At 40.3% G+C, this 27,021-nt stretch overlaps 1 protein-coding gene across 4 annotated transcripts in view; it reads right to left on the bottom strand.

Moving 5' to 3' along the window:
* Positions 1 to 27,021, bottom strand: part of SEMA3D (semaphorin 3D) — a 132,972-nt gene that overhangs the window by 80,389 nt on the left and 25,562 nt on the right. For all 4 annotated transcript variants that reach the window (XM_068189554.1, XM_068189553.1, XM_068189555.1 and 1 more), the window contains one exon: positions 10,770 to 10,950. In XM_068189554.1, coding sequence (XP_068045655.1) covers positions 10,770 to 10,884 — 115 coding nt within the window. In that variant the 5' untranslated portion in view covers positions 10,885 to 10,950. The remainder of the gene's footprint in view (positions 1 to 10,769; positions 10,951 to 27,021) is intronic.

The following is a 27,021-nucleotide window of genomic DNA, read 5'->3' as shown; positions in this document are numbered from 1 at the left end:
CTGTATAATTTTCATATATAGCAAAAAACAGAGGTTGCCTCACTTTCCTTTAGGTAGGAGCAAGTCCTTTCTCACGCTGGAGAGTACACTTAAAGATTTACATGGGCACTGTAGAAATCCTCAACCAAACTTTTGAGATAAAGTATTTATAGCATGACTGCAGCAATTTATCCAGTTCCTAAGGTATTCTGAGTTTCAAATTGACTAGTTGACCCCAGATGTATTGGTACAAAGGCGAAGAGAATAAATACTTCCAAACTACCATGAATCTCTACTAAGTATGGCAAGAAGTAAATCATATTTTGTTTAGCTGCATCTCACCATGGATAAAGCTGTGCATGGAAAGTGGCTCTCACTGCTAGACAATATTATATAGGCCTGGTGGAAAAGGTTATATTAATAGACCAGCAGGGCCTCTCCGAAAGGACACAGATAACCAGGAATAGAGAAAAGAGAAAAACAGAAAAATGACTTTCTACTGTCACAATTTTGTGCCAAAACCTTGGTTATGAGAAGACAAAAAAAGATGTATTAAACCACGTGTTTTGCAGTTAGGGACTTCTCTGACTTCAACTCTTAGGACTGAATTGTTCCCCAGGAGCATATAAAAATGACTGTGAAGAAAACTTTTCCAAATATTCCTAAAAAATTCAGGAGTACTCTGCTGCAAAATTTCAGGCACTTCAGGGCATTTTCACTTCAAGCTTCCAGCATTTCTATGGAAATTTCTATGGAAATGCTTGAGAGACAGCATACTTAATATATCCAACATCTCTGTTTGCAAAAAGTTTTTATTTCAGATAGGGGTATAGGAAGGCCATTCTCTAAATACAGAGGGTTAAAGAATGACACATTTCAGGCAATTTGAGAAATTTATTTTCTTTTATTAATTTCTCAAACATAGATATTCAAATAATATTTAAAAGCAGAAAAGCAACTACAGTTGGGTGTTTCTCTAAACTAAGAGTAACTCAAAACTAAGGGTAATTCTCTAAACTAAGGGTTTAAACGGACCTAGTCTAAACTCTGTTTCTCTACACTAAGGGTAACTTTACAAAAAAGTTGTACACTGACAAGACTAAAGGGCATCTGGAAGGAATGCTAAGAAACAAGTCTAATTAAAGCTACAGCTCATTAAATGACTACATTAAGTCCCTAACAGACTAGGTTGCTGTCTTTGAGATATTTCAAGCAACCTCCATCAGCTTCACTGTTCTTCTGTGAGGATGTGCAGGTGGAGCCAGTTTCTGCCTCACAGACTTAGGCAACAGCACCGTCGTAACTGGAAGGTGAAGGGCAAGGCCACTCAGAGATGTGTGTGCACAACAAATCCATGTGCTGCAGCATCTTCCTTCCGCAGGAGCAGGAAAGCAGCTTCAGGATTGCCAGTGACAAATGCAACAATTATGCAGCGTTCACGTGGCTGCCATCGGGTGTGACCCCCCCCAGCACAGCTCTGTGCAGGGAACTCCTCTCAGTGGCTGCAGAGCAGCATCCGGAGGCGAAATCGCAGCCGACCATAAGCTTTCAATGCCTCTAGGTGGGCAGCAGGATCTCGGGCCAGGTGCTCAAAGAGGTTGAGAGGCTCAAGCCTTCGCATTGCCGGCGGCAAGCTGATCTCTGCAGGAAGCCTCTCGTTGCCTAGCACAAAGTGCTCCAGGCGTTTCAAGTGCAGGCAGCGGCGCAGGTACACCATGATGTCCCACAGCCGCTGTGCAAATTCCCTCTTGCGCCACCGGGACAGCGGTACGGTGGTCAGCACGTGCATGACCACAGTCTTCCAGGTAGAGCTGGAAAAACCTGTGCCCCTCAGGATGCAGGTGAAGACCTGCAGGCATTTCAGGTGCAAGCTCTCACACGGCACCTGCTTGGCGATGTGCTGGAAGAATTTTGCCTCTGCCACGGCGTATGTCTCAGGCCACGCTGTGCTTGCCATGATGCTGGCCTCAGCAGGCTGACTGCTCACGGAGTCGCTGGAGTTGCCTTTCTGGGCCTCTGTGGGATGGCTGACCACAAAGATGTCAGAGTCCCCTTGGCGCACCCCAAAGAGCATCTCCACCGTCAGGCTCCTCTTGCCTTTGCACAGCTGGAATTGGCAGGACCGGCTGCAGGGCTGAAACACCAAGTGCCATGAGTACGACTGAGGCACGTGCAGCCACGAGCATCTCACCAACTGATAGAACCAGTGGGAGGTTTTCTCCACATCCAGGTAGGAGCCAGTGCAGAGTGTCTCTAGGAGGCTGCGCTTCTGTTCCCGCCACAGCTCCTCCTGCGAGTGGTGCAGGACGCACAACAGCTTCTCGCCCAGCCGCTCCCTCTCGCACATGCACACCAGCTCCACACGGACGCTGAAGGTCCTTGCTGCCATCTGCCCTGCACTGTTCAGCTCTAGGTGGAAGACGTGCCCTGGCGGGGGATTCAGTGGGACCAGCACCCGGTACACCCCATCCCACTCACGGGGACTCCAGCCCTCAAAGGCACTGCCCACCCCGATGGCTTCTTGAGGCACCGGGTAGAAGCTATTGCTCACGCTGTCCACAAAGACACACGTGAAGCTCTCCATCAGCTCAGCTATCACTGAGCAACCTCTCTCCAGGTCCTCCACAGGCCACTGTATGCCATCCGCTAAAAGGATGCCTTGCTCATTTCCAGCATTCTGAGTGTCTTTGTCTTCGGGTCCACCATTGCCGCTCTCTTCCTTGCCACGATCACTGCCAACTTTTTCACTGGCAGCCACGTTACCTTGTTCATCTTCTTTTCTGTCCTTATTCTTGTTTCCCTCCACATTCCCATCACCCTGTTCTTCATCCTTGTTTCTGTCATTGCCACCTTCTTCTGTAACATCCTTATTTTCTTTCTCAGGTCCAGCAAAACCATTACGGGCACCTTCATTCCCGCATTTACTACTATCTTCCTGCTCAGTCACATCTCTGCTTCTCTGTTCACTGGCATCACTGCTTTCCTGCACCTTCACATCCATGTATTCTTCCTGTCCATCGATGTTGTCTTCAGCTTCATTTACATCATTGTTGTTGCCCACTTTTAGAGTCACACTATTGGTTATTTCTCCATTTCCATCTCCTTCTTCTTCCTTTCCAGTGTCCTTGTCTTGCTCCACCCGCACATCCTTGTGTTCTTCAATTGCTTCATCTAGGTCTTCTTTATTTCCAGCACCATGGCCAGGTTCTTCTTCATTTCTGTCACCACTACTGTCTCCTGGCACATCCCCATCACTCCGTCCTTCATATTTCTTTAAGTCATGGCCATTGTCACTGTTAACATCGCTGTCTTCCTTCACCTTCACATCATCATTGCCTTCAATGGCATCATCATTGTCTCTTTCATCTGCAGCCACAGGACTGCCTTCTCTGTCATTTTCAGTCTCGCTGTCGTCTGTCTCCACAGTCACATCAATGTTTTCTCCGCCTTCCTCTGAATCCGCTCTGTCTTCTTCCTGTTCTGCTCCTCTCTCTTCGCCCAAGGTCTTGCAGGAGCTCTGGTCCTTGCTGCTGCTGCAGGCCTCACAGCTCCTTCTCCTGCAGCTAAACCACAGGCCCAAGAGGAGCAGGACGCCAGCAAGAACCCAGAATGGCCACTGCTGCAGGGCACCAAAGAGCACGGCTCCCCAGCCCTCGTCCTGCTGCTCCAGGGGCCCCCGCTCCAGCTCCTGCAGCAGCCGAGCCATCTCATGGTCCAGCAGCTCCTGACGCTCCTTCATTCGCCGGTGCGTGGCCTCATCCAGCCCATCCCCAGCCGGCTGGGGGTACTGGATCAGGCTTTGCACGAGCACGAAGAGCAGTGACAGTAAAGCCATGGTCTGCAGGAGGACACACAGAAGGGGTTCAGTGGGGCCGGAATGGAGACAGACAACGAGGGGCAGGAGCGGCAGGGATGTGGCGGCAGGAAGCAGAGGGCCCCCGGCAGCTGGCAAGGCCTGCACCGCTGCCCCAGCAAGCAGCGCGCCCTCAGCGAGGCGCTCCCGCCGGGGCTGGGCCCTGGATACGGGGGCAGCCCCAGGTACCCGCGCTTCTCCCCCAGCCCTCCTCCAGCCCCCCAGCCCCGTCTCCTCACTGCTGTGCACTCACCGCTTGCCCAGGCTCTACTGGGGCAGCGGAACTCGCTGAGGCCTTTTATAGCTGCCCCCATTGTGACACGGCGCCTGTGATGTCACAGAACCCAGAGCGCGTCACAGGCCAGCCCTGCCCGCCGTCCCCAGCCCGGTCAGGGGACTCATGGTGGCCCTGGGCACCCAGAGCCCCAACAGGCACCAAGTGCAGATCCATCACTCGGGAACCTGGGAACACCAGAGCTCCCCTTGACAAAGCAGGCACAATCACCCTCGTACACAACCCTTGTCAAATTCAAATTTGGGTGACATGACCCATGGATCTTTTCACTATACAGGTGTAAGCTTTTATTTAATACTGGTGGGGGACATTTTTTATTAGTAGTATTTATACTTATTACTTTGGGGTAGGATGTCATGTACGCTAATGCTCTGTTACAGATTTAGTGAGATTTCTTTCTTTCTGAAAGAAATCCAGGTTGCTTGGATGATGTAGAGGAAGAGTTAACACCATCCTAAAAAGGCCAAATAAATTAATTACAAAATTTTGATGCCTTCAATAACCTCTTAGCTCTCAAACTCTGTGGTTCAACACTGTGCAAAATTCTGGTATAGCCAGGATTTTGTTCAGAAAGTAGAATGTCTGTGTTTTCAAATTTGTGCAAAGATGTACCTCTGTCACTCCCACCATCTTCAAAACTGTCTCCCTTAAACAGTGTTAGCCAATCTCTTTGACTGATAAAGGAACTTCTGTCTCTTTCTGCTATCTCTTTGTGTATTTATCTCCAAAGGACTGTGAGTACAGGAGAGATTATACTCCTCGACCTTTCTTTGGGGAACTCATCTATAAATGGAACTGCAGAAATGGGGAGGGAGGAAAGGGAAACAGGATGTGACTTGAGTACCTGCATCGTGACCACAGATGGCCACTGCTAGACAGACACTGACGTCAGCCTGATCACGCTCTCCCATTGGTGTGTAGCAGAAAAATGTTGGGATTGCTAAAACTGCTCTGAATTGGATTTGCTTAACAGATGTCATTAGTAAAAGTATTCCAATAAAGAGTTTTAAACTCTCTTCCGAGCTGATGCCACTTATCATGTATCTCCCCGCATTCTTCTAGGAAAGCTGTTTTTGATGTTGTCCCTTCCTTCTTTTTACAAGGGAGCAAAAATTATTTGCCAAGTATCACTCTTCCAGATTTGTTTCCTCTCATTTTCCAAGATTTAATAGAGTGAACACTCAGCAGAATAGCTCCGTATTTTTTGAACATAATTCTTCCTTTACCCAGTTGAGGCCCTTTTGTGACCATGAAAACACAAAAACTGTTGTGAGCTACAGTTTACACTTAAGAGGTTGATATGGGTCAGTTCTCCAAGGTTATTCTTAGTTCAGCTGCTATGTAAACTGTTGATGTCAGTGACTGGAAGCTGCTCTCCAGGACATTATATATATATGATAATTATATGACAGAAAATGCAACATATAGTTGGATCTGACCTTCAAGTTCACTAGCTTAAAAAAAGAAAAAAAAAAGTCTGTAAGAAATTTGCTGGTTTTTCTATTTATAAATGCCTTCCCATTTATATTTAGTTTATGCACATGCAAGAGCCTTTCCTTGCATGGACAGCAGTGCCCATCCATCATCAATCTCGGGTATATTATAAGTCTCAATGATAACTGCCTCCAGAAAGCATTTTTGAGACAAAACAGGCAAAGTCTTTTGTGTAACTATACAATCTTCCAGTAGTAGGATCTTCACTCTCACATAAACACTTGATGTTTTTCTGCAAAGGAATCTGAGACAGATTTTTCTGAGAAATAACAAACCATCAAAAATTTATTAAATAACAAACAAGAGGAAAAACACCATTTCTTCACTCAACACACTTTCCTTGATTTTCATAAGCATTCAGATTTACAGCTGCTGATACTACCACAGGAGCAGGGCTTTGTCTGGTTTTGCTTCCTCTTCCAGCAGAGCAAGCACAGCTGCAAAATGCAAACTCATTTCTAGGCTCTCTTCTACATCACCAGTTTAACACATTCCAACCAGTCATAGTTGTGCAACACCCCGTCAGGGTACTGGGATTACTGCAGTGTCACAGACAGTTTAAGTGAGGCTCAAGGAGCTGTACATAGTTTTAACTATGTTTTATATGGATAATTAAATGATGCGTGACATGGAGATAAGCCAGCTGTACTGAAACTGAACAAACTAACTGCTCTGATGCAACAGTCAAGCATCTCATCAGTTATAAAATGAAACAGGTTTAAAGCAAAAACAATAGAGAACAGAATGCATGACATTGTAAAGTAGCATGTTCAAAGGACCATTTCTGAACTTTAAGCAAGTGTACTCATCCAGTCAAATTTTCAAAAGAATTCCTGGCACCAAAATGTTCTCTGTTTGCTTTTTCACGATGTTAAAAGAATGGATCACTCTTAGGGGGAAGAAAATCCTGTGTGCGAAACACTGCATGAAACTAAACAATCCTTTAAACGTGGCTAATTTCCATGTGGAGCTGATGATTTAGCACTGTCATCCTTCAGCAGAGGAGAAAGAACTGCCTGTCTTTAGTTTACTTTATGCAAGATGAAGAAAGTGAGGAGTGTGAATTTGATCTTGCTTCAATTTACTTCAGTGGCCAAACACTTGCCATGACTTCAGTGGGAGTGAGACTGCATCTTAGCTCATTCAATGTGGAGAAAAACAAATCAGCTGAGAATAATGCTCTTGTTGATTAGATTGATATTACTACCATAGTTGTTTTTAACAGTGCTAAGTAAATCCTCTTTTAAAAGCCAAAGGTTACCTTCAGTTGTGCTTTTTCCTATGTACTGTGTCACAGTGGAGGATTCCTGGTTCTGTGACCAAGTCACCACTGCTCACAGCAAGCATGGCTTGCTCTGGGGCGTGGCCACATTCCCACATGGGAATGATATATGTTTGTGGATGTCACTGGTGACAACATCCAAATCTGGGCTGGGGCATCTCCCTCAGCCAATAAACCAGGGCGCACACTTTTGTAAAATAACTGCATTCACGGAGAAAAAAAGACTACACTAACTAAGATGTCCATGAAAATCAGCACAGTAAATCAAATCAATAGGGTTAAATTTGCAGTTAGGAATCTGCATTTCTGCAGGGAAATTTTAGGATAGACACAAATTGAAAACTATTTAATTTTTGTTTTTTTTTTTTTCCTGAGACGGCAATCAATCTTCTGGTTTGGCTATAGTCTACTTTTCCCTATAAAGTAGAACCTAGAGATACACTCAGAAAATATGTATCAAAGTACCTCTCCATTAATTACAAAATATTATTACTCAGAAGATAGAGACATGACTGTCTACACTGTATGAATTAAACATATATGAATTAGGACACAGACTCTTCCATTCTTTAGTAACAAAACTGATGCTGTCCTGAAAATGACTTTAATGAATGAGACCGGTATATGAAAACCTTCTGCATCTGCTCTAGAAGTTGGAATGAGGATGTTAAATTATGCAGCAGACAAGGAGGATGCACTTCTTAGGGAAGCTGAATGTCACTTCTGTGCTTAAGGAGTTCTGCAGTTTGGATGAAGGTCACAGGTTATCTCCAGGTGCATGGAAATGAATGATAAATACACACTGTTTCTCTTAGACTGATAGCAGAGCTAGACAAAGAGTATTAAAATAAGGAATATTACTCAAAAATTCATCCCCTGGTTTTCTAAAGATGTCAATCTACTATTAGAAGACAGTTAGCTCCTCCATATATTAAAGCTATAACATAATAATAGAAGCACCTCAAACTTGTGGAAGTATCTAAGATGCATAGATTAAGTAAAGTCTATGCAGAGAGAGCATCCTAAAAACATCACAAGAGCAAGCAGTGACAATTTCTGGGATAGTAATGACATGAATCAGTATCTAAAAGTTAAGTATAAGTGAAGAAGAGAATTTACCAACTAATGGATCAGGGAAAATGTGGGAATAAAGGATATGTGATTAAAGATCATAGTGTATAATATTAACAGAGATGGAGAATATATGACTTTGATTCTGCATTACAACATATTTCAATTGAGTTGTGTGTAGCTTTAGTTTTATACATGCACAATTTTTTAGAACACATTTTTAGAGTAGGGCATGAAATAAAGGAAATGCATTGTATTGCACTGATCCCCACATGACTCACTGGAATATCTTAACATTTCCAGCACAGATTCCCACTTCTTAAGATGAAAACCCAGAGAAGATGAAAACCTGTAACTGCCAATAAGAGAAGGTCTAAAATTTTAATTGCTGTCTGAACACAAAGGAGCTGTGACATGCTGTGGTTTCTTGAAGCACTCCTGCAGTTACAGACACATCTTTAACTATCCCACCCTCTCCCTCTTCCACATCCACCACTGATGCAGCTGGGAGATTCAGTAACTGTGGAGCAAAATCCTGCTTACTTTCAGCTCTCCTGCCCCAGCAAATGCTCAGCTCTTCTGGGAAGATGGACCTATGCCATAAACACACTGCACCTTGAAGAAAATGAAAACTTCCCTTCAAACACACACATGTGACCAGGTTTCTGGAACTGCCTGATGTTGCCAGTTTTCGTCTGTTTTCCACAAAGAAGGTTAAGAACCTTGTATTCTCCTCCTCATGATATTTCAAGTCTTAATTCCAAAGAACAGAGATGCCAGGACTTGTCAGTGACATGACTAACAATTTTATGAGAACTGGCAAGACAGTTCATTTCTCCTACATCTTACATAAACCTTGGAATTATTTTGTCTGAAACACTTGGGGGAAGGAAGATGGACTTAATTCTGACAACTTTATTAAATATTCAGTACATCTGACATCCTGATATCAACAACAAAAATATGGTTTAATTATGATAAGCCATACTGGTATCATTTACAATACATAAGTGTGAAAAAACAGCAATGAATTTTTTCTTGATCCATGTGGAAAAATACACACCTTCCAGCCCCCAGAAAAATAAGACAAAGCACAATAAATTCTCGTAATTCTCTTTCTTCTGGCTTTTCAGTTCCATCACAGCTCTCCAAATTAAGATTTATGTGCTATTTTGCATCTGTGTCTGTTGTTGATTTCCCCCCCTACAGGGGTATAGGTGGATAAGTTTGGACAGGAAACGGTATCCCTCAAGCCAAACTGAAAGGTTTATAAAGTTGCTAATAAAAGTTTGGGTCAGGGCCTAAATATCAATCATCTGCTCATTGTCTTTTTAAACGAGCTCAGGCATTTTCCCAACCACTCCCAGCAGGTCTCTGCCACTATTCTAAACTAAGATTTCAGACATTTCTTTTCTTCCTGTGTTGACCTCAATAATTTTTTTCTCCCCCTCTCTACCTGCCAAATGCATCCATCAGGATTTCGCCAAAGGCTATCTGCTTTTGAAGTTGAGAGGAATTCACTAATCGTGAGTGTCAAATCCACAATAAATGCCATTGCCATATGGTATATGCTGCTTTTGGGAATTATCTCAAAAGGCCTAGCTGTGAGAAGGCTGGCTGTATGTTAGGAGGGTTTTACTGCTAACTTTCATAACTCATGTCAGGTTTTCAGTTTCTGTATTCATTGGCTTCAGTGAGCGCAACTGTTTCCTGAATTTATAAAAATGTTGTCAAGATCCCTTGATCTTGCTTCCTCTGTCTCTTTCACACAAACACATCCAAACACATCTATACACAGTGGAATAGCATGCACAGTGGCATGCAAATCTAGCAAAAGAGAAGCTTGTAAATAAATAGCATGTCATTCTGCTTACTCAATAAATTCCTCTGGGTGTTAAACTCATGATAAACATATCATAAGCCCCGATGAAGGGTTTACAGCCTGTCCCATCACACCATCCTGAGTGCAATTCTGCAATGCATAGGAAGACATAAGTTTGAAAAACAGAGCAGAAATAGCTCCCGTAAGGGCAGGGTGCTGACACAGATGAAACATAACTAACTGGAGAGCATTTGTTTTAGCTAAAGAAGACAGCATCAGTGTCACATCTCTGTGCCTGTGGAGGTGTAATCTACATTCAAAGCAACAAGAAATCTAGCATCTTTTAAAAATTGTCCATTAATACATAAATATGTCTGTGTTGAAACCCCTCAGATACCATTTCCAACAAGAACTACACACAAGACTAAGAAATTCCACAGAGAAACACGATTTTGTGATCCAAAGAGGCAAGGAGAAAGAAAACCACATATGTGGAGTTTAACATACCAACTTAGTGATAGAAAAAGAATTACAAAAACAAATGTCAGTCCCCTTGAAACACTTGAGGCAGCACTCCCAACCTTATCTGATGCTCTAGGAAGATGCGAATGTCCTCCATGTCTCATATCATCCCCACCAGCCACATGGAAATATCTCCAATGCAGCTGAGAGTATTTCAAGTATAACTGCCCTCTAATTTATGTAGTCTGTTAACATCCTCTTGGAGCAAACAGAAATAATAGTTTAAAAAACAGTTATATTTCAGAAACATGTGCCTCTACACGACAAAAAAAAAAAAAAAAAAAAACAGAATTTAATACTGTCTCTAGGCAGAATTCATCCATCTTTAAGCTTTAAGGCTTCTATTTTGTATGTCTGTTTTGTTTTCCTGGTAAGTAATACAAACGAACTGCTGGCAACATCACATCAAAACAAAAGCAGCAGAATCAGAAAAAAACAATGAAAAGTTTACCTTTATAGGAAAGCTTCAGTCTTGGGATATTTTGTTTTGACATTCCAGTGACTGGAAGGAACAGCATCACTAAAGACAGCAGGCTGCAGGCATGTGGCACTTGCAAAGTTCTCATTCTGCTCTCTTCTTCTGTATCTTCTTTTGCACTATCTCACCACTTTTCAAACAACCCAAGTTTTATCTGGAAGAAAAAAATGAAAACATCTGTAGACCTGCATTACTGCATAAATAATAATTCTGTAAGCAAGCCAGACCTATCTTTAAAGAGCAGCTCTTTTAATTTCTTTGCTACAAAAGTATTTTTTCTCCAGTACAAGTAAAAATGTTTTGTTTCTTTAATACTAAATTTACACATTTTGACATTGGAAAAATATGTAAACTTTTCAACACCAGTGTCTAGCATAGCTAAAGTTCAAGCACAAATTGAATTAATACAGTATCCACACAAAGAATATTTGCCATTCAAAAGTGACCACGCAACTTGTTAGTTCATACCGTTCGACTGGATATCTTAATGTTTTATAACTTTTTATCTCAGTACAAAAGCTATTTTATGTTTATGCTATGACTAGAATGAACTGTAATGCCTCAGATGCCATGGGGGTACAAGCAACGTTAACAATGAGTACATACCCATCAAAACTAAGAAAACTGGATAGAACAAGCAGTTGTGTTTAGTTTTAATAGAAAAAAAGTCAGTGCAGATGATGGATTTAAAAGTGCTTTCAGTATGATATTTCCAGCAGAATAACTGCAACTCATCCACCAAAACGTCCTATAAACTTTAATGAGTGTTTCAGGCTGGGGTCAATAGGCTGATATGAGATTTTGTTAGCACAGTGTGCAACTAAGCCAGCTTTGCAGCACTTTTCACTTAATAAGTGTCATTCATATTCCATAAATCTTGAAGTGTTTTACAAATGAAAGCAATTATCACTGTCCTTATTTTCCCTATGCAAAAACAGAACGATAAAGCTGCAGTGAACCTATTTCCTCAAAGTCACACAGCACAGTAGTTGAAAAGAAAACAGCAACAGCAATCCTGGTGTCCTTTGTACCCAGCTATCAAGGATCTCTTTTGCCCCATAACTCCACTTTTGCACATGAAATTATTTTAAATGGCATCTTGAGTTCTGAAGGCAAAACCTGATGGTTAATAAATCACGGAGATCAGAGTATGAAAATACTTGTAAGACCAGATCCTTCCTCCTGCAAGTGCATGATGCTAGAGGTCAAGGGAGACAGCTGGTGAAATTAAAAATATCAGTGTTTGAGTAATGCTGTAAAACCAAGGAGTAAAGAAATGTTATGGTTAGTCGAGAGATTAATGGCTCATGACTTGCCATGAAAATTCTTTCCTGAAAGGTACTGGAACTGCCTGATTAAAAGAGCAATCCTGGCGCCCACATCAGCCAGCACTTGCAAAGACATCAAAGGAGAGGGTCCTTACAAGCCCATGAGGGATGCAGCACAGCTTGTGGCCCCTGGTCTAGCATTCAAGCTCCTGCAGCCCTGGGTCAGGCAACTCTAAGCTACAGCAGCACCCAGAACCATGGCATGAAAGGATGGAAACAGTTTTCTCCAACAGAGGAAATCTCTCTCAGATGAAACTTGGGCTTTCTGAGCCTCCAGAACTTCTGTTAATAGTAAAAGACAAAGAAGTGTGCAAGAAGAGCACGATGGTGAAAGAGAAAGAGGGAAATAATTTGTAAAATGCCCAAAGCGTAGCTCCTATTGCAGAACACTGAGCTTCTTTCTTCTCAGTCCCCTCTTCAACACTGACATTCAGTGTCTGAATGTACTACTCTTGGCCAAGGGGAGTGCACGTTCATGAGATGACATTGAGAGAAAACAGACAAACATGAAATGCCTGTTTCATCTTTCCCTTCCCTTTATTACAGAATGAGATCTGAAGAGAAGGCCCTTACTTCTTCTGTGCCAACACATCTATTTGAGGGTGCACCACAGAGGACTGATGTGGATTAGACTATCACAGGGTTAAACTGCCTTTAAGAAATCTATTTAGGGGGAAGAAGGGGAACAGAGGGGAGGGGAGGAGGGGGAAGAATATATGAAGATGAGACACCAGCCCTGTTCATCTTCAGCAGGATGATAGTGACAAACCATACTTCAAAAAGAAGTAATTAAGTGGGAGCCAGTCTCATTGCAAGCATGTTGAGACGTCATGGCCTGAAGGTCTGGGCCTCAGACAACAGGGAACTCACCAAAGGATTTGGGGTTCATTTTCTTGAGGCAAATTACTGTGAAGAATCAAGACTAAATTTGACTTAAAAACCAGTTTTGTTGATGCACTGTCATTTGCTGAATTGATTGAGAATCAGCACCAAACTCAGGCCTTCGGCCATAGCTCACAACCTCACTTTTTCATTTAGGCATTTTTTGCTGGTGGGAACCTCCAGGTTTCTTTGGTGGTTTTTTTTGTTTTTTTTTTTCCTCTTTTCCCTTTTATTTGAATAATGTCTCTGAAAAACCATTTGCTTTCACAAGGCGGTTAGTTTACACTGGAGGCAGCTGCTCTGTGAGCTCGAGCCAACCCTGTCCTGTCTTTAGATTCATTGCAATCTGGCCAGATTGTCACATATATTTTTAGTTTATGATGATCCTCTAATACAATTCCAGCTTCCACACAGAGTCCTTCCAACAGTCTAGCTCAGGTTAATGAACTTCATGCCAACTAACTTGCCATTAATCTTCAGGAAATATCCTTCCTCTCTGTAACATATGCAATGTCAATCAGTGTCCTGTGCTGAAAAGACCCACAGTCACACTGATCATAAGCAAACAGTCCCATGAGCAGAAATAAAACATAAAACCTAAATGCAAATTTTACTACCACGTTCCTTCCTCTCCTCAAAAGTAAGAAGAATTTGGTCAGAGAAGGAAAAATTACTGGTTTGTTTAGTTCTTTGATACTTCAGCTAAGGACCAACACCTTCTAAAACTTCCTCACCATGAACAGATCCAAAATAAATGAGGAAAAAGAGACTGAAAAGAAAAATGCCGAGGCTAAAGCTGCTTCCCCACCTTGGCTTCAGCTAGGAAATAGCACTGCACTGTGTTAATTATCACCTGCAAGACCGACCAGGGAAGGAAGCCATGCACACACCTCGCTGAAACGGGGGCATTTCCAGCGGAATAAAGGAGCTTTTATTTGCCCCACGTAGAGGCGGGAGGCACAAGGCTGAGAGGGGCTGAGCAGCCTGGCTCCATCCTGCTTGGACCTCCCAGCGGGGCCCATAAATTCGGACCGGGCTGTGGGTAACAGTGCCAGAAGACAGAAAGTGGAGTTGTGGGTGGATTGCCATCCTGACAGAGAGAGGGGCCAGACCTGACTGGCACATGTGCCATGGCACGTCCCGAAACGAGGTGTCACCTCCCCGCAATTGGTCACATCTAGTGGAGCCTATAAAACAGATTGCTCCGAAGCTACTGTCTGAAACAAGAAAACCTGGAGCCAATTTGCTAAACATAATTTATTCCAGGCCCTTTGTGGCAATAAACAGGGCTCTTCAGCCTTCTCAAACACACAGACAGTAAGGAGCTCTGTGCTTATGGGAGCTTTTTTAGATCGTTCAGCCCAAACCTATCTAAATGCAAAATCTTGCATTCACAAATACTATGTAGTTTCCGACTTCTCCTGGCGTCAAGAAGTCCAGAGCTGAAACGACTGTGACCCATCTGCAAACACACACTTTTTAAACTGTATTCAGGAAGCTCTCGGCTAATTCTGTTAAAAAAGCCTTTATGGAATTCGAGGATAATTTAAAACCTGTTTCCAGCACTGGTTTTCCAAGGTCATTTTAAAATTCAGAATTTTATATTCCAATAAAGAGTTATGGTTCAGTTTTAGTGAATCTAATAGCAATGCTGCAAATTGTGACAACTGAAAATCTAGAGCTATAAGCTCTAGATAAAATCTAGTCACTCTAAGCTTATAAATTTAGTCACTATAAGCTTATAAATGAATTATAAACCTCATGAGTAAGTTGCCTAGGCCACGTAGCTTCAATACGTAATTTTCTATCACTCATGCAAGAGTTTTTCTTTCTTCTCCTCATCTATCCTTGTTTGACATCTTGTGGTTTTATTTTATTTTGGTCAATGGAGTCAGAAGAGAGCAAAAGATGTCCCTTCCAGACATCAACAAAATAGCATGAGTGGCCTTTCAGACAAATATATTGCTTTAAAAGATTTAAAACTAACCAGTTACAATATAAACAAAAATTACCTCACCTACAATTAATATTTATTGAAATGTACATTATCTCTTTATCATCTCTTTATTAAGAGACAAATATCTATTTATTTAGATAGATTATTTTCTACCATTACAAGAAAAAAATTTATACGCACACAAATTTAAAGCACATTATTTTAACTACAAGTATACAGATATGTGTGTCCAATGCATTATGCAGATATCTCACCTTGAAATTATCATACAAATTCCAAAAGAAAAATTACTGTGGTTGTCTACTGTGTGGTTCAAAACTGTACTATAATCATGAACTGGATATTGAATTGTCTTTGTTAGTAAGAGGGAAAACTGTAAGCATACATGGCTTAGATTAGTAACTTAGAAAATCAAATAGACTAAAAATAAAATTACATTTTCAGACTTACTTAACAATCTTAACTTAGTTCTGCAATAACAAAGATGACATTGATCCAGAGCATAATGAAACTATGTTCTTGTACCCCTTAGATAGATGGTCTGTTTATTATTTGGCAGAAGATGCTTTTCTCTCCATTGTGAAATCTCAGTTAAAGCTAACTCCATCCAAGAACTGGTAAACAGTATTATTCATCACTATTCTCCTACTTATTAAGTAGGTTTTGTGGTGTTTATAGTCCAGAAAATGTTCTCTTTCAGGATTCAGAAAAATACTGCTTTTTTACACAAACCCCAGATCAGCATTACCTCACTTCCCAACACCAGGAGAAATTAATGAACAAGAATACAATGGTACAATCAAAAAGCATTATATGAGCCTGCAGTAAGTGATTTTTTTTTCATTTTATGTTGCATAAATCACTGGGTTTAGTGTACCTGGTTTAGATGAGGTTTTGTCAAGCAGCAGTCTTCGCTATTGTTATACAATTGTTAAACAATCAGCAGAGACTCCTAAGAAGCATAACCCAGCTTACAATGAGTTTTGCAAAACTATAAAGGCTTTAACTTTTACTGAGCCCCTCACAGGATTTACACACCATCCATTCAACACCAATAACTTGGCAAGAAAAATCACTGCTGTGTTTCCCACTTGAGAAAAACCAAATAGAGCAAAGAAAAATGAAGGTTCTGAGAGACAATGAGGACACAATTGAGGGAACAGAGTCAGCAAAAAATCTTATTGCAGAGAACCATCTGATAATAAATAAAGCTCTCCAATAGAGAGAGAAAATACATTTGAGGATTACACTGGATTTTTTGTTGAGATGAACTCAAGCTCAAGTAAAAAATGGTGACTAAGGAAGTGAAATGAGGGAGGAAGGAACTCCCTTATTTTGTTTACTTTTTCATACTTTTCAGCATCTTTCTGAAGGGAATCTGCTGGTGGAAGCATTTCTAACAGGCATGTAGTCTGTTTGGAGATAAACACTGGTTGAAATGGTAGAAACCTTACAGAATGGTCTGTGCCACATTGCTCTGAAGAGCTCATCTGACCATGGAATTTACTGCTGGGCACCTAAAATTATACACATAGGAAACGAGCACTTCTTCCTCAAAAGATATCAGGATGTTTTTCAGGTCAATGTCAGTGAGGTCAGGATTACACTCAAAAATTTCACACAGACACAGAAGTAATCTTTTCAGAAAGTGACAGATAGACAGCCATGCACACAGACATGTTATGTATCATTACAAACGGTGATTCTGAGAAATTTTATCTGTGACATTCTATATTTTGGACATGTAACACATAAATCCAAGACTGATGACAAAGCAAATGCTATTCTCTAACCCTAATTATTTGTATATTGTGTCTCCTCAAAAAAAAAAAAAAACAACAAAAAAACCCCACCCCAAAAAAAACCCCAAAAAACAACCAGACTCACTGTTTTCTACATTCTATAGTCTGTTGCTCAAACACAGTATCTATTGTTCACGAAAAAAGGGTGGGATGGAAAGCAATTTGTCATCTGAAAATTGTATTTCCAAGAGGAGGTAGGGACATAAATAAAATGTCCCACCAGTCAGATGTGAAGCTGGGATCTTTGCACAGAAATACCAACATGCCTTTCACTCTATAGTTAGATGCATATGTATCTCTTATGGATTCTTTTTCCTCATTTCCTCTTGTTTTCTTTGGGGAAGGAACTATGACTTCAGGTATTACGTCCATAATAACAGCTTTCTATAGGCTCTTTATTTAGAAAGACATGAGAATGCCCTACAAGTCTGATCATTAAAAAAAAAAAAAACACCAAAAAAAACCCAATCAACAAAACCCGAACACCAGCCAAAGAAGAAAGCAGTGTAAGGCACGATTTAGCAACACATAAGAATCAAAAGGAGCCCTAAGCCAAACCTCAGTGTTACATTATTTTAAGTACAGCATGTTTCCCCAGCAGACCAAAAAAACCACTAACGCTATGAAAAGTGATTCTAAGATGAGTTTTGTAATTCTGGTATCCAAGAAAAGAAAAAAGCAGTAGCATGAAAATTCCTAGAGACATTAATGAAAAGGTAGACTAGATGGAAAACCACATTCTGCCAAGTACTGTGACGTCTGAAGGGTTTCAAAGAGAGACAGAGAATTTTCCTCTGAAATGTCTGTCACCACCTGCAGCACTTGGGGTGGCTTGGCTCAGCTCTGAGTGAAGGAGACAACACATGCAGGAAGCTCTGCCTGTGGAACAGCCTTGGCGTGCTCTTGAGAAAATACTGGAAAGCCAGAAAAATGTCACTATGGCCATCAGAGAAAATAAATGCTCATTTTGGGGAGATCTGCCTGAGCATTTAAACTCTAGCAGATGGCATTTGTCCGGCTGCAGCCTGAATTAACCTCAGGCAGCACTGTCAAGCCACCTAAACCACTGACCCTGCAACCACCATTCTTCTGCTGGAGGAAACATAAACCTACATTGGCCAACACAAAGGAAGGATTACAGTCTCATTTTCGCCTCCAGGAGTTCTTGCCAGTGTTTTGCTATGGAAAAACCGTTCTCTGCTATTTCCTTTCATAGGACACCTTCCAAAATATGCAGGAGTGAAGCATCTAGCAGGGACCAGAAGTCTGAACTGGCTGATATTTTTTGGCATTACCAGTAACTAGTGGCAACGGGGTATTCTACAGATTAGTTACTTGAACTTGCCTTATAATGACTTTTGTACATTTGTGAAAAACCCAGCTTGAAGGGACAGTAGTGCAGCACTCTGGTAAAATCTGTGATATATCAAATCCAGACTTACAGCTCTGCAGGATACAGCAGCAAGGTGGATAGCAGTGCATACTCTGAAAGGGAACAGCCTGTGAGTTTCTGCATGGATACATCTACAGATGCAAGTAGGTGGGGCTCTCCTGTCCTTGATCCAAGCAATCCAGACCTCAGCCAGATCCTAGTGCTGTATGACTCCATTAATTGCACACTATACAGCAATATACTACACATTTCAGCCATACACACATCTGAGGCATCATCAGACAGCCAACTCTGTGTGCAGGCACAACCTGCAGATCATGCACACAATCACAACTCAGCAGACCCTACTAAATCAAAAACTCAACCAAAACAACCCCAAAACAAAGCCTCCCCAAAGCAGAAAGAAATAAAAGAACAAAGATTTACATTTACATAAATATTTAAAATGTAAAAATTTCATTTCACAGCCAATGCTTTATTGTACTAAAATTTGTAGCTATATTATCTAATGTAAGCATTAATGTATTGCCCAACAGTTTGTAATTCTGTGTAAATGCTTGCAGGCACTCACAGCTGTATCTAAAGTCTGTGAGACTCTCAGATAAAAACAGAATGTTACAAATGTTAAGTAGAGGCAACTGCATGTTGTAGTTGGCATCTTAATATAATAAAACATTTTTTTTCTTATTTCTATTTTACAAATCCTGAAAGGATGTTTCCTTAACTGCCAGTACTATTTAGTTCATTGTCAGCTGTGTAGAAGTCAAATCATAACTTTCAAAATAATTCAGGCTAATGCAGTTTAGCAATGGTTAAAAAATGTGTACTTCATACGGCAGATGGGCTTTGATCAAAACTGTTTGCTGTATATCCAATGGCATATTTTCCTAAAATTCCTTTCATCAACGTATGGCCTCATTATTTGATGCACTGTCAGTGAACTCTGTACAGCACAGTCTGCAGGATTTAATGTATAAACTACACTATAGGGAAAGACATGCCGGAAGGATTTTAATTTCCACTTCCAACAAATTGATTTAATAATTCATTACTATATTCTTGAAGTCTACTGGAGAAGAGTTTTTGTAATGCATTGTCCACCTAATTTTGGATCAATATTTTGTGCAGCTAAAATGTAAAGTGATACACATATGAACTTGTACACTGCAGAGCAGTGATTATCTGTTGGCCCAATAACCCAGTTATTTTATTGTTAGACTGAACACATTTGCTTTCTTCCTGGTTTTTTTAAACATTTTATTTCATTTAAATTTGGAGTATATGTGACAGAGAATCAGCAGACCCTCTATAAAAATCCCACTTGTGAGCTTACACAAGTCATTGACTCAATGGGGACCTGTTCCTCTTGATGGGTTTCCCTCAGGTTCTCATCATCACAGCATATGAGCAGTTTAAAAGCTTTAATGTCTCCATTCTCTACCCTCTATCCTTGTTAGAGTTAGCTGGATTTCTTTTAATGCTGCCATCGGAGATGACATCCCTTGGATAACATCACACTAGCCGTCAGGACCAGTACCCACATCCCCCTAGTCACACAGCCAACCTTCTCCACAGGGACAACAGACTTGGAACTCCCGCAGGGAGATCCATGACTCACATACCACTTTTTCCAGTGTTTTATTTGTGATTTAAGTGCTTGTGCAAACTGCAGAAAATTACAAGCAATCACAGTTTCATTTTCTATAAAGAACTTCACACAGCTGTGTAAGGAAAAACACACTGCCAGTATGGGTTCAGACAGCAGGTCATCAAAGCTTTAACAGCCCTGTGTCCTCTGATCATCTATTTTACCATTTTGAAGGGTTACAACATGCTGCTATCTATTCAGAGCCTCAAAAATCTTTCTGTTTGTGACACAGCAGGAATCACTTTATATTTGGTGCAATAGTTGTTTTGCTATTTTTAAGCTGCTTTATGAGGGGTGCTATCATGACAGTTCCTGGAATCTGAAACAGCCATACTGAAAAAGAAACCAAGAATTCAGGCATCACCTCCTCCATTCAACACAGAAATACTTCCACTTTAGTTTAAAATCACAATAACTTTCCTTTGTCTTGTGAGGACAGAGTGAGGACACAGTGTGCAGGGATGAATCAGTATTTCACTGAAAAAAAGGAAAAATTTAGATGGTTAACCAGTTAGTTTCCATAACCAGATGACCAATATTAAAAAGGCAGGATGTAAAACACTTCTCATTTCCTTTTCCCCTAAGTCATTTGTCCCCTAAGATGATGAGGCAATCTCAATCTTGAGGGAGTTCTGAGGTTTCATTCCTCAAGGAATGAAAGGATTGTCAACACTGGAATAGAAGCTCAGAGAAATTGTGGATTCTCCATCTTTGCAGACATTTGAAGCTTGACTGGACATAGCTCTAAGCAATCTAATCCAAAGATGAAGTTATCCATCCTTTGAAATACAAACAAAATCATATGATTTCCTCTTGTCTCCTTCAATCCTAATTTTTCTACTATTTCCTTTAGCAGTTAATGGACAAATCAATAACTGAACTGAATCACACAATGAAGGTCTTGCTCAACATCCAACACCCTTCCACTTAAACTTGGATGTCTGACAGCCATCAAATGACTTTTTCTACTCTCTAGTGACCTTATCTTCCAAGGACTCTTCTGATAAGGGCAATGCCTACCTGAGCTGCTTACGAATTAACTACTTCACTATTAAAATCTGACTGAAAACAGGACCACTTTTCTGTTATGAAACTGTCCAAAAGCTGAAGCAATTCAAGAACTGATTCATAGGCAGATAATAAACCCCTGTATCAAGAATAGCAATGTGTGCATAGGACAAGTGGAGTACACACAGCATAGGTGCAGGCACTGCATTAGCTGTATCACTTAATTCAGTATCTCACAGCTTCCACGTACAGTTCACCCACATGGTCCTGGTTTGCCCATCCCGTGAAAACTAAGCCCACAGCTGAGTGTCAAAGTTATTAACATGGTATGTGAAATAAGGCGTTTGCCTGCACGGAGACAAGAGGGGGATTTATTCCAAGATTTCCCCACTGGAGTCTGAAGAAGTTGGGTGAAAAATGCCAATGGATGAATTATTGACACCCAAACCACGCCAATGACTTCTGCTCGCCCAGCACACAAGACCATCTGCGTGTTCCCTCCTGACCTCTCTTTTCTATCCAAATCAGCAACTCTTTCCTGCCAGTCTATTATCTCCCAGTGACACCAAGAAGTGGAAGACATTGTAGTAACCACATTAAATATTTCTCAACATTGTGGGGAAAAAAAACTACTAGAAAGGAATTGGGCTCCATGCTGGCTTAGCTAGAAAAAGAAATGTGGTGGAGAAGATTAAGTTGTGTTTCTATAGCCATGGCTGAGCAGGTGGCAAAGACCCATCACAGGTGCTTGTTCCACAGAGGATTCCACTCCCTGGTAAAATAGCTATTCCTCAAAGAAACCAGGGCTTGAAGATATCCAGGACTCTGCCTGTCAGATGAGCCTCTATGTGTAAGTTTATGAAGCCTTGGGATCACCATGATTAACTATCTATCTTCCTTAAGCTGTTCCCCACCAGGCTTCTGTGCTTTTAAACCACTGACCCCTTGAATTAAAGAGGGAGATTTCTCTTTTCACAGCTGTGACTCAACACAGGAAGGAATTCAGAGACATCTGAAAACAAAGCCAGGCAGAATTTAAAACAAAATCCTTCAATGACAGATTTAGCAAGTGATGGGCACAGCTGGAGCTTACAAATATAACTAAGCAAATGAGCATGCATTATACAACAACCTTACATAGACAGATCCTATGAAGGCCAATTTCCTCACAAGGAATTGCAAAAGTCAAATTGCTATGAATAAATCACCAGAAAAACTAGATATTGGCTGTTCAAAAGGAATCTGAGTCTTCGGATCCTTTACCAAACTAAATGGTAACCACCCCTAAAATAAGATATGTGGCAACCAATTAAGCAACTAAAGCCTTCATTTTTAGTTATTGTCTATTTAAATCACAATACAAAATCAAAATTCCTGTGCCTAGAGAAGAATAAAGCACTATTAAGGTAGTTTTCAAAACTTATATAATAACTTTCATACATTCAACATAAAATATACAGTAACTAGTACATACATCATTGAGTCACTGTAAAGAAAATGTGTGCCTACTATTTCTGCTGGGGAAACTGATGCTAAATGTACTCACTAGATATTCTAGGAGGAATTGAAGTGAAAAAAGAAGTGGAATTAGATACTAACATCTAATTATCAGTGTCACTATCTTAAACACGACATGCTTCTTTCTACCCAGTCAAATGGGCTACATGATACAGCATACCACTTCTAAGAAGCAAGCACAAGTTTGCAGATGAACTTTATAAAATGCAACAAATATCTTGAAGATAATCAAGCATGAGGAGTTGACCACCTCCACACAGTACTGCAAAGCAAAACAACAATGACTACTGAAAATTCTATTTCCCTTGTCTGCCTAGCTGGGGTATGTGACTTGCATTAATGGCACGGGGAATAATGTACTTGCACTCAGACCCTGGACTGACTGATGTCAAATGAAGTTCAACCATTCATATTAATGGGGATCAGCATTTGTCTGAGGGAATGGAAGCCTCTCGGACCTCAGGGTCATGAATTGACAAGCTATCGAACATTTTCTCTGTAGTGCTGACCATCCTCCATCCCCACTGAGCTCAGCTGTCTGGACTCTTAGTCCCGCTCCAGCTGCTTTGTGCTCCTCCTGAGGCACAGAAAGAGCTCACTACAGATTCTTTCTGTGTAACGTGCAATGAGGGCTGAGGTCTCACAACTCCCTTTCTAGGAAATGCAGAATAGTCACATTTCTCTGGACCCCAAGAAAAACAGAGACATACATGCAAACTGTGAGGTTTGTTATTCTGGAGATCTGTAATTGACTAAGCCAGATGGTGACAGAAGTGCCATTTATGCCAAAAAAAAAAAAAAAAAAAAAAAAAAAAAACCCACTGAAAATATCTCCTCAAAAGAACAAAGATGACTAATAACTTGTACCAAGAAAATGACTGTGAAATTGCTATTGTCTCACACCACTAATACACTGGAAGGATGCAAAAAGCAGTTTTTCTTACAGATAGATTTTCTGGAAAAATACCTTCTCACAGAACTTATTCTTGAATGGTTTCAGAATATCTATAAACTCATGGGTTGTAGTCATGCTAATGATCAGCAAGCAGTAACTTCAGACAGCTGATAAAAGTCTGTAGCTGATATTATCCATTAAAACATTAAAATATGCAAAAGAAACCACTGAAGCAGAGTTTTGGTCTTCTTAATATCAAGTAGAGCAATTCTGGGAGTAAGGACAGTTATAATTTTCACCATCATCATTAATCCTAATAAAATTAAGAACAGCAAGAGTAACAATGATAACCATAACTTTTTTCCTAAACTTTTTTGGCAACAAAAAGTCTGCCAGATGCAAATTTAAATTTTATGGATGATAAGAAAGTCAGCTGTTTCTAGTGACTTTTACAAGTTATAACCCAGCTCTGGTAGTCAGGACATGCAGAGTGAGAGAATTCAAAAAGCCCACTCAAGCCCTGGCATCTCTGTTTCTTTAGAGGCACCTCAACCACACTCTTGTTTTTCAGAGGAGTTCGTGTAGACATTAAAAACCATAAAGCAATAAAAAGAAAAGAGTTCAGCATGCAAGGCCAACCCCATCAAAGGATGAGACAAATGAAAAAAACAAGATTAAAATAATGCATAAAAAAATTCAGTATCATGAGTCACTAAACTGACCCAGGAACTATAACTTGACCATGTCTCTTTTAATTGTTCCACATAAGGATCTGCTTTCTGAAAAAGAAGAATATCTTGAGCAGACATAGTGCTACAGCCCTTTTTTTCTTTACCAATAGTATATGTGTACTGTAGTGCAAGTTACGGAACTTAAGTTCTGCCACAGAAAGAAGCATGTAGGATGTTGGAGACAGGCAGCTAGACCAGAAAATGCCTTCCGTATGTACCTGGTGAACTACCAGTAGAAGTCACCACAAAACAATGAAGACCTATGCCTGACAGTAATATAAGGTGAAATATAAAAGCTGAAAAGGCAAGACTGCAAACCTATGCAGTCAATAACTGAGAAAGTAATCACATTTGATATTCTTTCCACATTAAAGTTGTCTCTCATTTTTCTTTCCTTAGCAATATGGATCACAAAACATATTACTAATTTTCTACATTTAAGCAGTTCTGGGTTTTCTCCACCTTCAACATTAATTTCCTGTTCCAGAAAAATCCTCTCACACAACAACTTGTTACTTAAATAAGAATATAAAAATGTTTGTAATGGCAAAACTGAAGGCTCATCTAGCCTAGTAGTCTCTTTTCAACAGCAAGAAGAATAAATATAGAACATTTATATACGATATTTCCCTACCCTTAGTGCTCCCCCTCCTCTCCATCTATTTTCAGCTCAGGAGATTTCCTGAGCCTATTGTGGCCTGTCTATTTTGCAACCCCCAAGTAGATATCACTTTCAAGTACTTGTCCAGTATCCCTCTGAGCCCTTGTAAAATTCTTGCATCTGCAACACCATCTGGCAAACAAGTTTATATGTCTGCTACCCAATGTGTGAAGAACCACTTCTAATACCAATAGTGCAATGTGATAATGTATTAATTTCCCCTCATACACCACTACCTTCATAACATTAGCCAGAAAGTAGCTCCCATTGGGCAATAAAAAAAGGAAAATTCGGATTTAGTTTGATGCTCATCCAACTGTTTCAACATTAGCTGCATTACACATGCTACCTCGTTATTTATTTTGTATAATTGTCTCACGGAGTGAGTGGGAAATTAAGTGAAAATTGGTCAAGAGAAAGTCAAGAAGGTGATAGTAGTCATCAGTTCTAATGAGTGTTTGCTGCCAAAGAGAAATATCTTGCTATGGTCACTGCACAAGATGAGATATAATGTTTCACAACTAAATCTTTGGTGAGAATCCAGGATCGGCTTTGAACAAAGGAAGTTCAATTCAACAGAGTAAACATTTGTCAAGGCTGGCAAACATGGGGCAAAATCAGAGATGAGATCAGTGAAAGACAAACCCTTCAGTTTCACAGCAATTGGTGGCTCAGGATTGGTAGCAGAAGGGTTCCCACACATGAACTGGTGAGTACCTGCGGGTAGGTAGGATGGAAAAGGCATCCCAGCACCCAGCAGCTGGGGAGATCTGTCACGTCTCTCCTTGGCAAGGACCTTTGCCTCTTTCACACTGCAGTAAAATTCACTTTTAGTTTACTGAAATGACCAGGATTTCTCATATTCACAACTTTTACTCTAATAAAGGCAGCATGGAGGTGAAGGGTTTTACTTTTGCACCAGTTGATAATGTATCTTTAAAATCTGCTTTCAAAATTACTGAATAATTTAAGAAATGTGCTTTAAGATTTGTGCTATACACTGACTATGAGGAAATAAGAGTTATAAGCTCTATTAATCTTCAGGTTTTAAGGTGTGAGTGATGTAAGAAACATCATCTTGCAATACAGAACAGTAAAATTTTGAAGATTTATGCCTTCCGTTGAAACATCTGGTCTTACCACCCTTGATGCCAGAATGGCAGAGTGGATGAGCTGCTTGTTTATTCCAGCCTGGAGTTTCCCTGACTCCTGGACTTTATGTTAAGACATTATGAACATCTTACTCCCACTGGAGAATTTTTACTCTCATGAAGTCAATAGGTCAGAACTTTTGAAATTTACAGCTCGTGAAAGGGATTCCTCCTTTGAGTTTGTTAGATTCTAGTGCATCAGTAGACAAATATAAATACTTAAAACAATTGTACTTTATGTACTCCATACTTGTGCTTCATACAGGCATAGACATTAATTTAAAGGCCTGTCAGAACACAACTTCATTAGCAACAGAGTGAATCATGAGGGGTAGGAAATATCCAAAAGGATTACACCTCACAGAACTACAATAGTAAGCCCTATCAAAAAGTTCCTTTTGTTTTACAACCACAATAAACTTTTCAATTCAGTATTATAAACTGTAATTATTCTGGAGGATCAAATTAGTTGTATTTACTTACTCAGAATTTCAGAATCATTTAATTCTTTTTACTACATCTATCAAAAGTCAAATTTTGAGTTAAGTTAGCAGTGGATCACGATAATGTAAAGGCATTTCTGTTACAGCCTAATGAGTTTCAGAATTGTTTCAAAAAATACACACATTCAAAAGTTCCATGACTTTATCAAAAAGTCACATTGAAACAATGATGAAAAGCATTCCATTTTCCGAAAAAAAGTCTTCACTAGGTCTTGAAACAGAAAAGTTATACTGCCTTTTTCAATTACAGCTACTTTTAAGATTTTCCAGAGGTAGCTACAGTTTGGCTTTGACCCTACTATTGCAAAGTGCCAGAAATACCAAATTATAGCGGGGAAAATGTTGTGTGTGCACACATGTATGTGTTTGTCTACAGTCTGCATGAGCAACTGAAAAACATCCAACATACACACACAGCAAATCACATAATTAAAACTTACTGTTATGCAGAAGAAAATTATCATTTAAGTAGAAAATAATGGAAGGACAGCAGAGATTTCTCAGTACTAAACCATAATGCTTCATTTAATGAGTAATCCCTGGAGCATATGGATGTTTACCTCACTCTGGGCAAGCTCAAGTGCATAGACAGACAATTACAATGCTTCAGCTGATGTATGATAACTTGTTAGGCTGCTGTAATGCAGTGACATTCTTTCATGGGCTTACAGAGTGCAATTCTGTATTTTCTTCGATGCCAATACAACCTTTGCCTTTGCAAGATTAAATGGCTGCATGTTCAAAGTTA

The sequence above is a fragment of the Anomalospiza imberbis genome, chromosome 5, assembly GCF_031753505.1.
Source record: "Anomalospiza imberbis isolate Cuckoo-Finch-1a 21T00152 chromosome 5, ASM3175350v1, whole genome shotgun sequence".
Classification (NCBI taxonomy): Eukaryota; Metazoa; Chordata; class Aves; order Passeriformes; family Viduidae; genus Anomalospiza; species Anomalospiza imberbis.
Note: the sequence above shows the minus strand (reverse complement) of the source record. Positions and strands in the feature narration are given on the sequence as shown.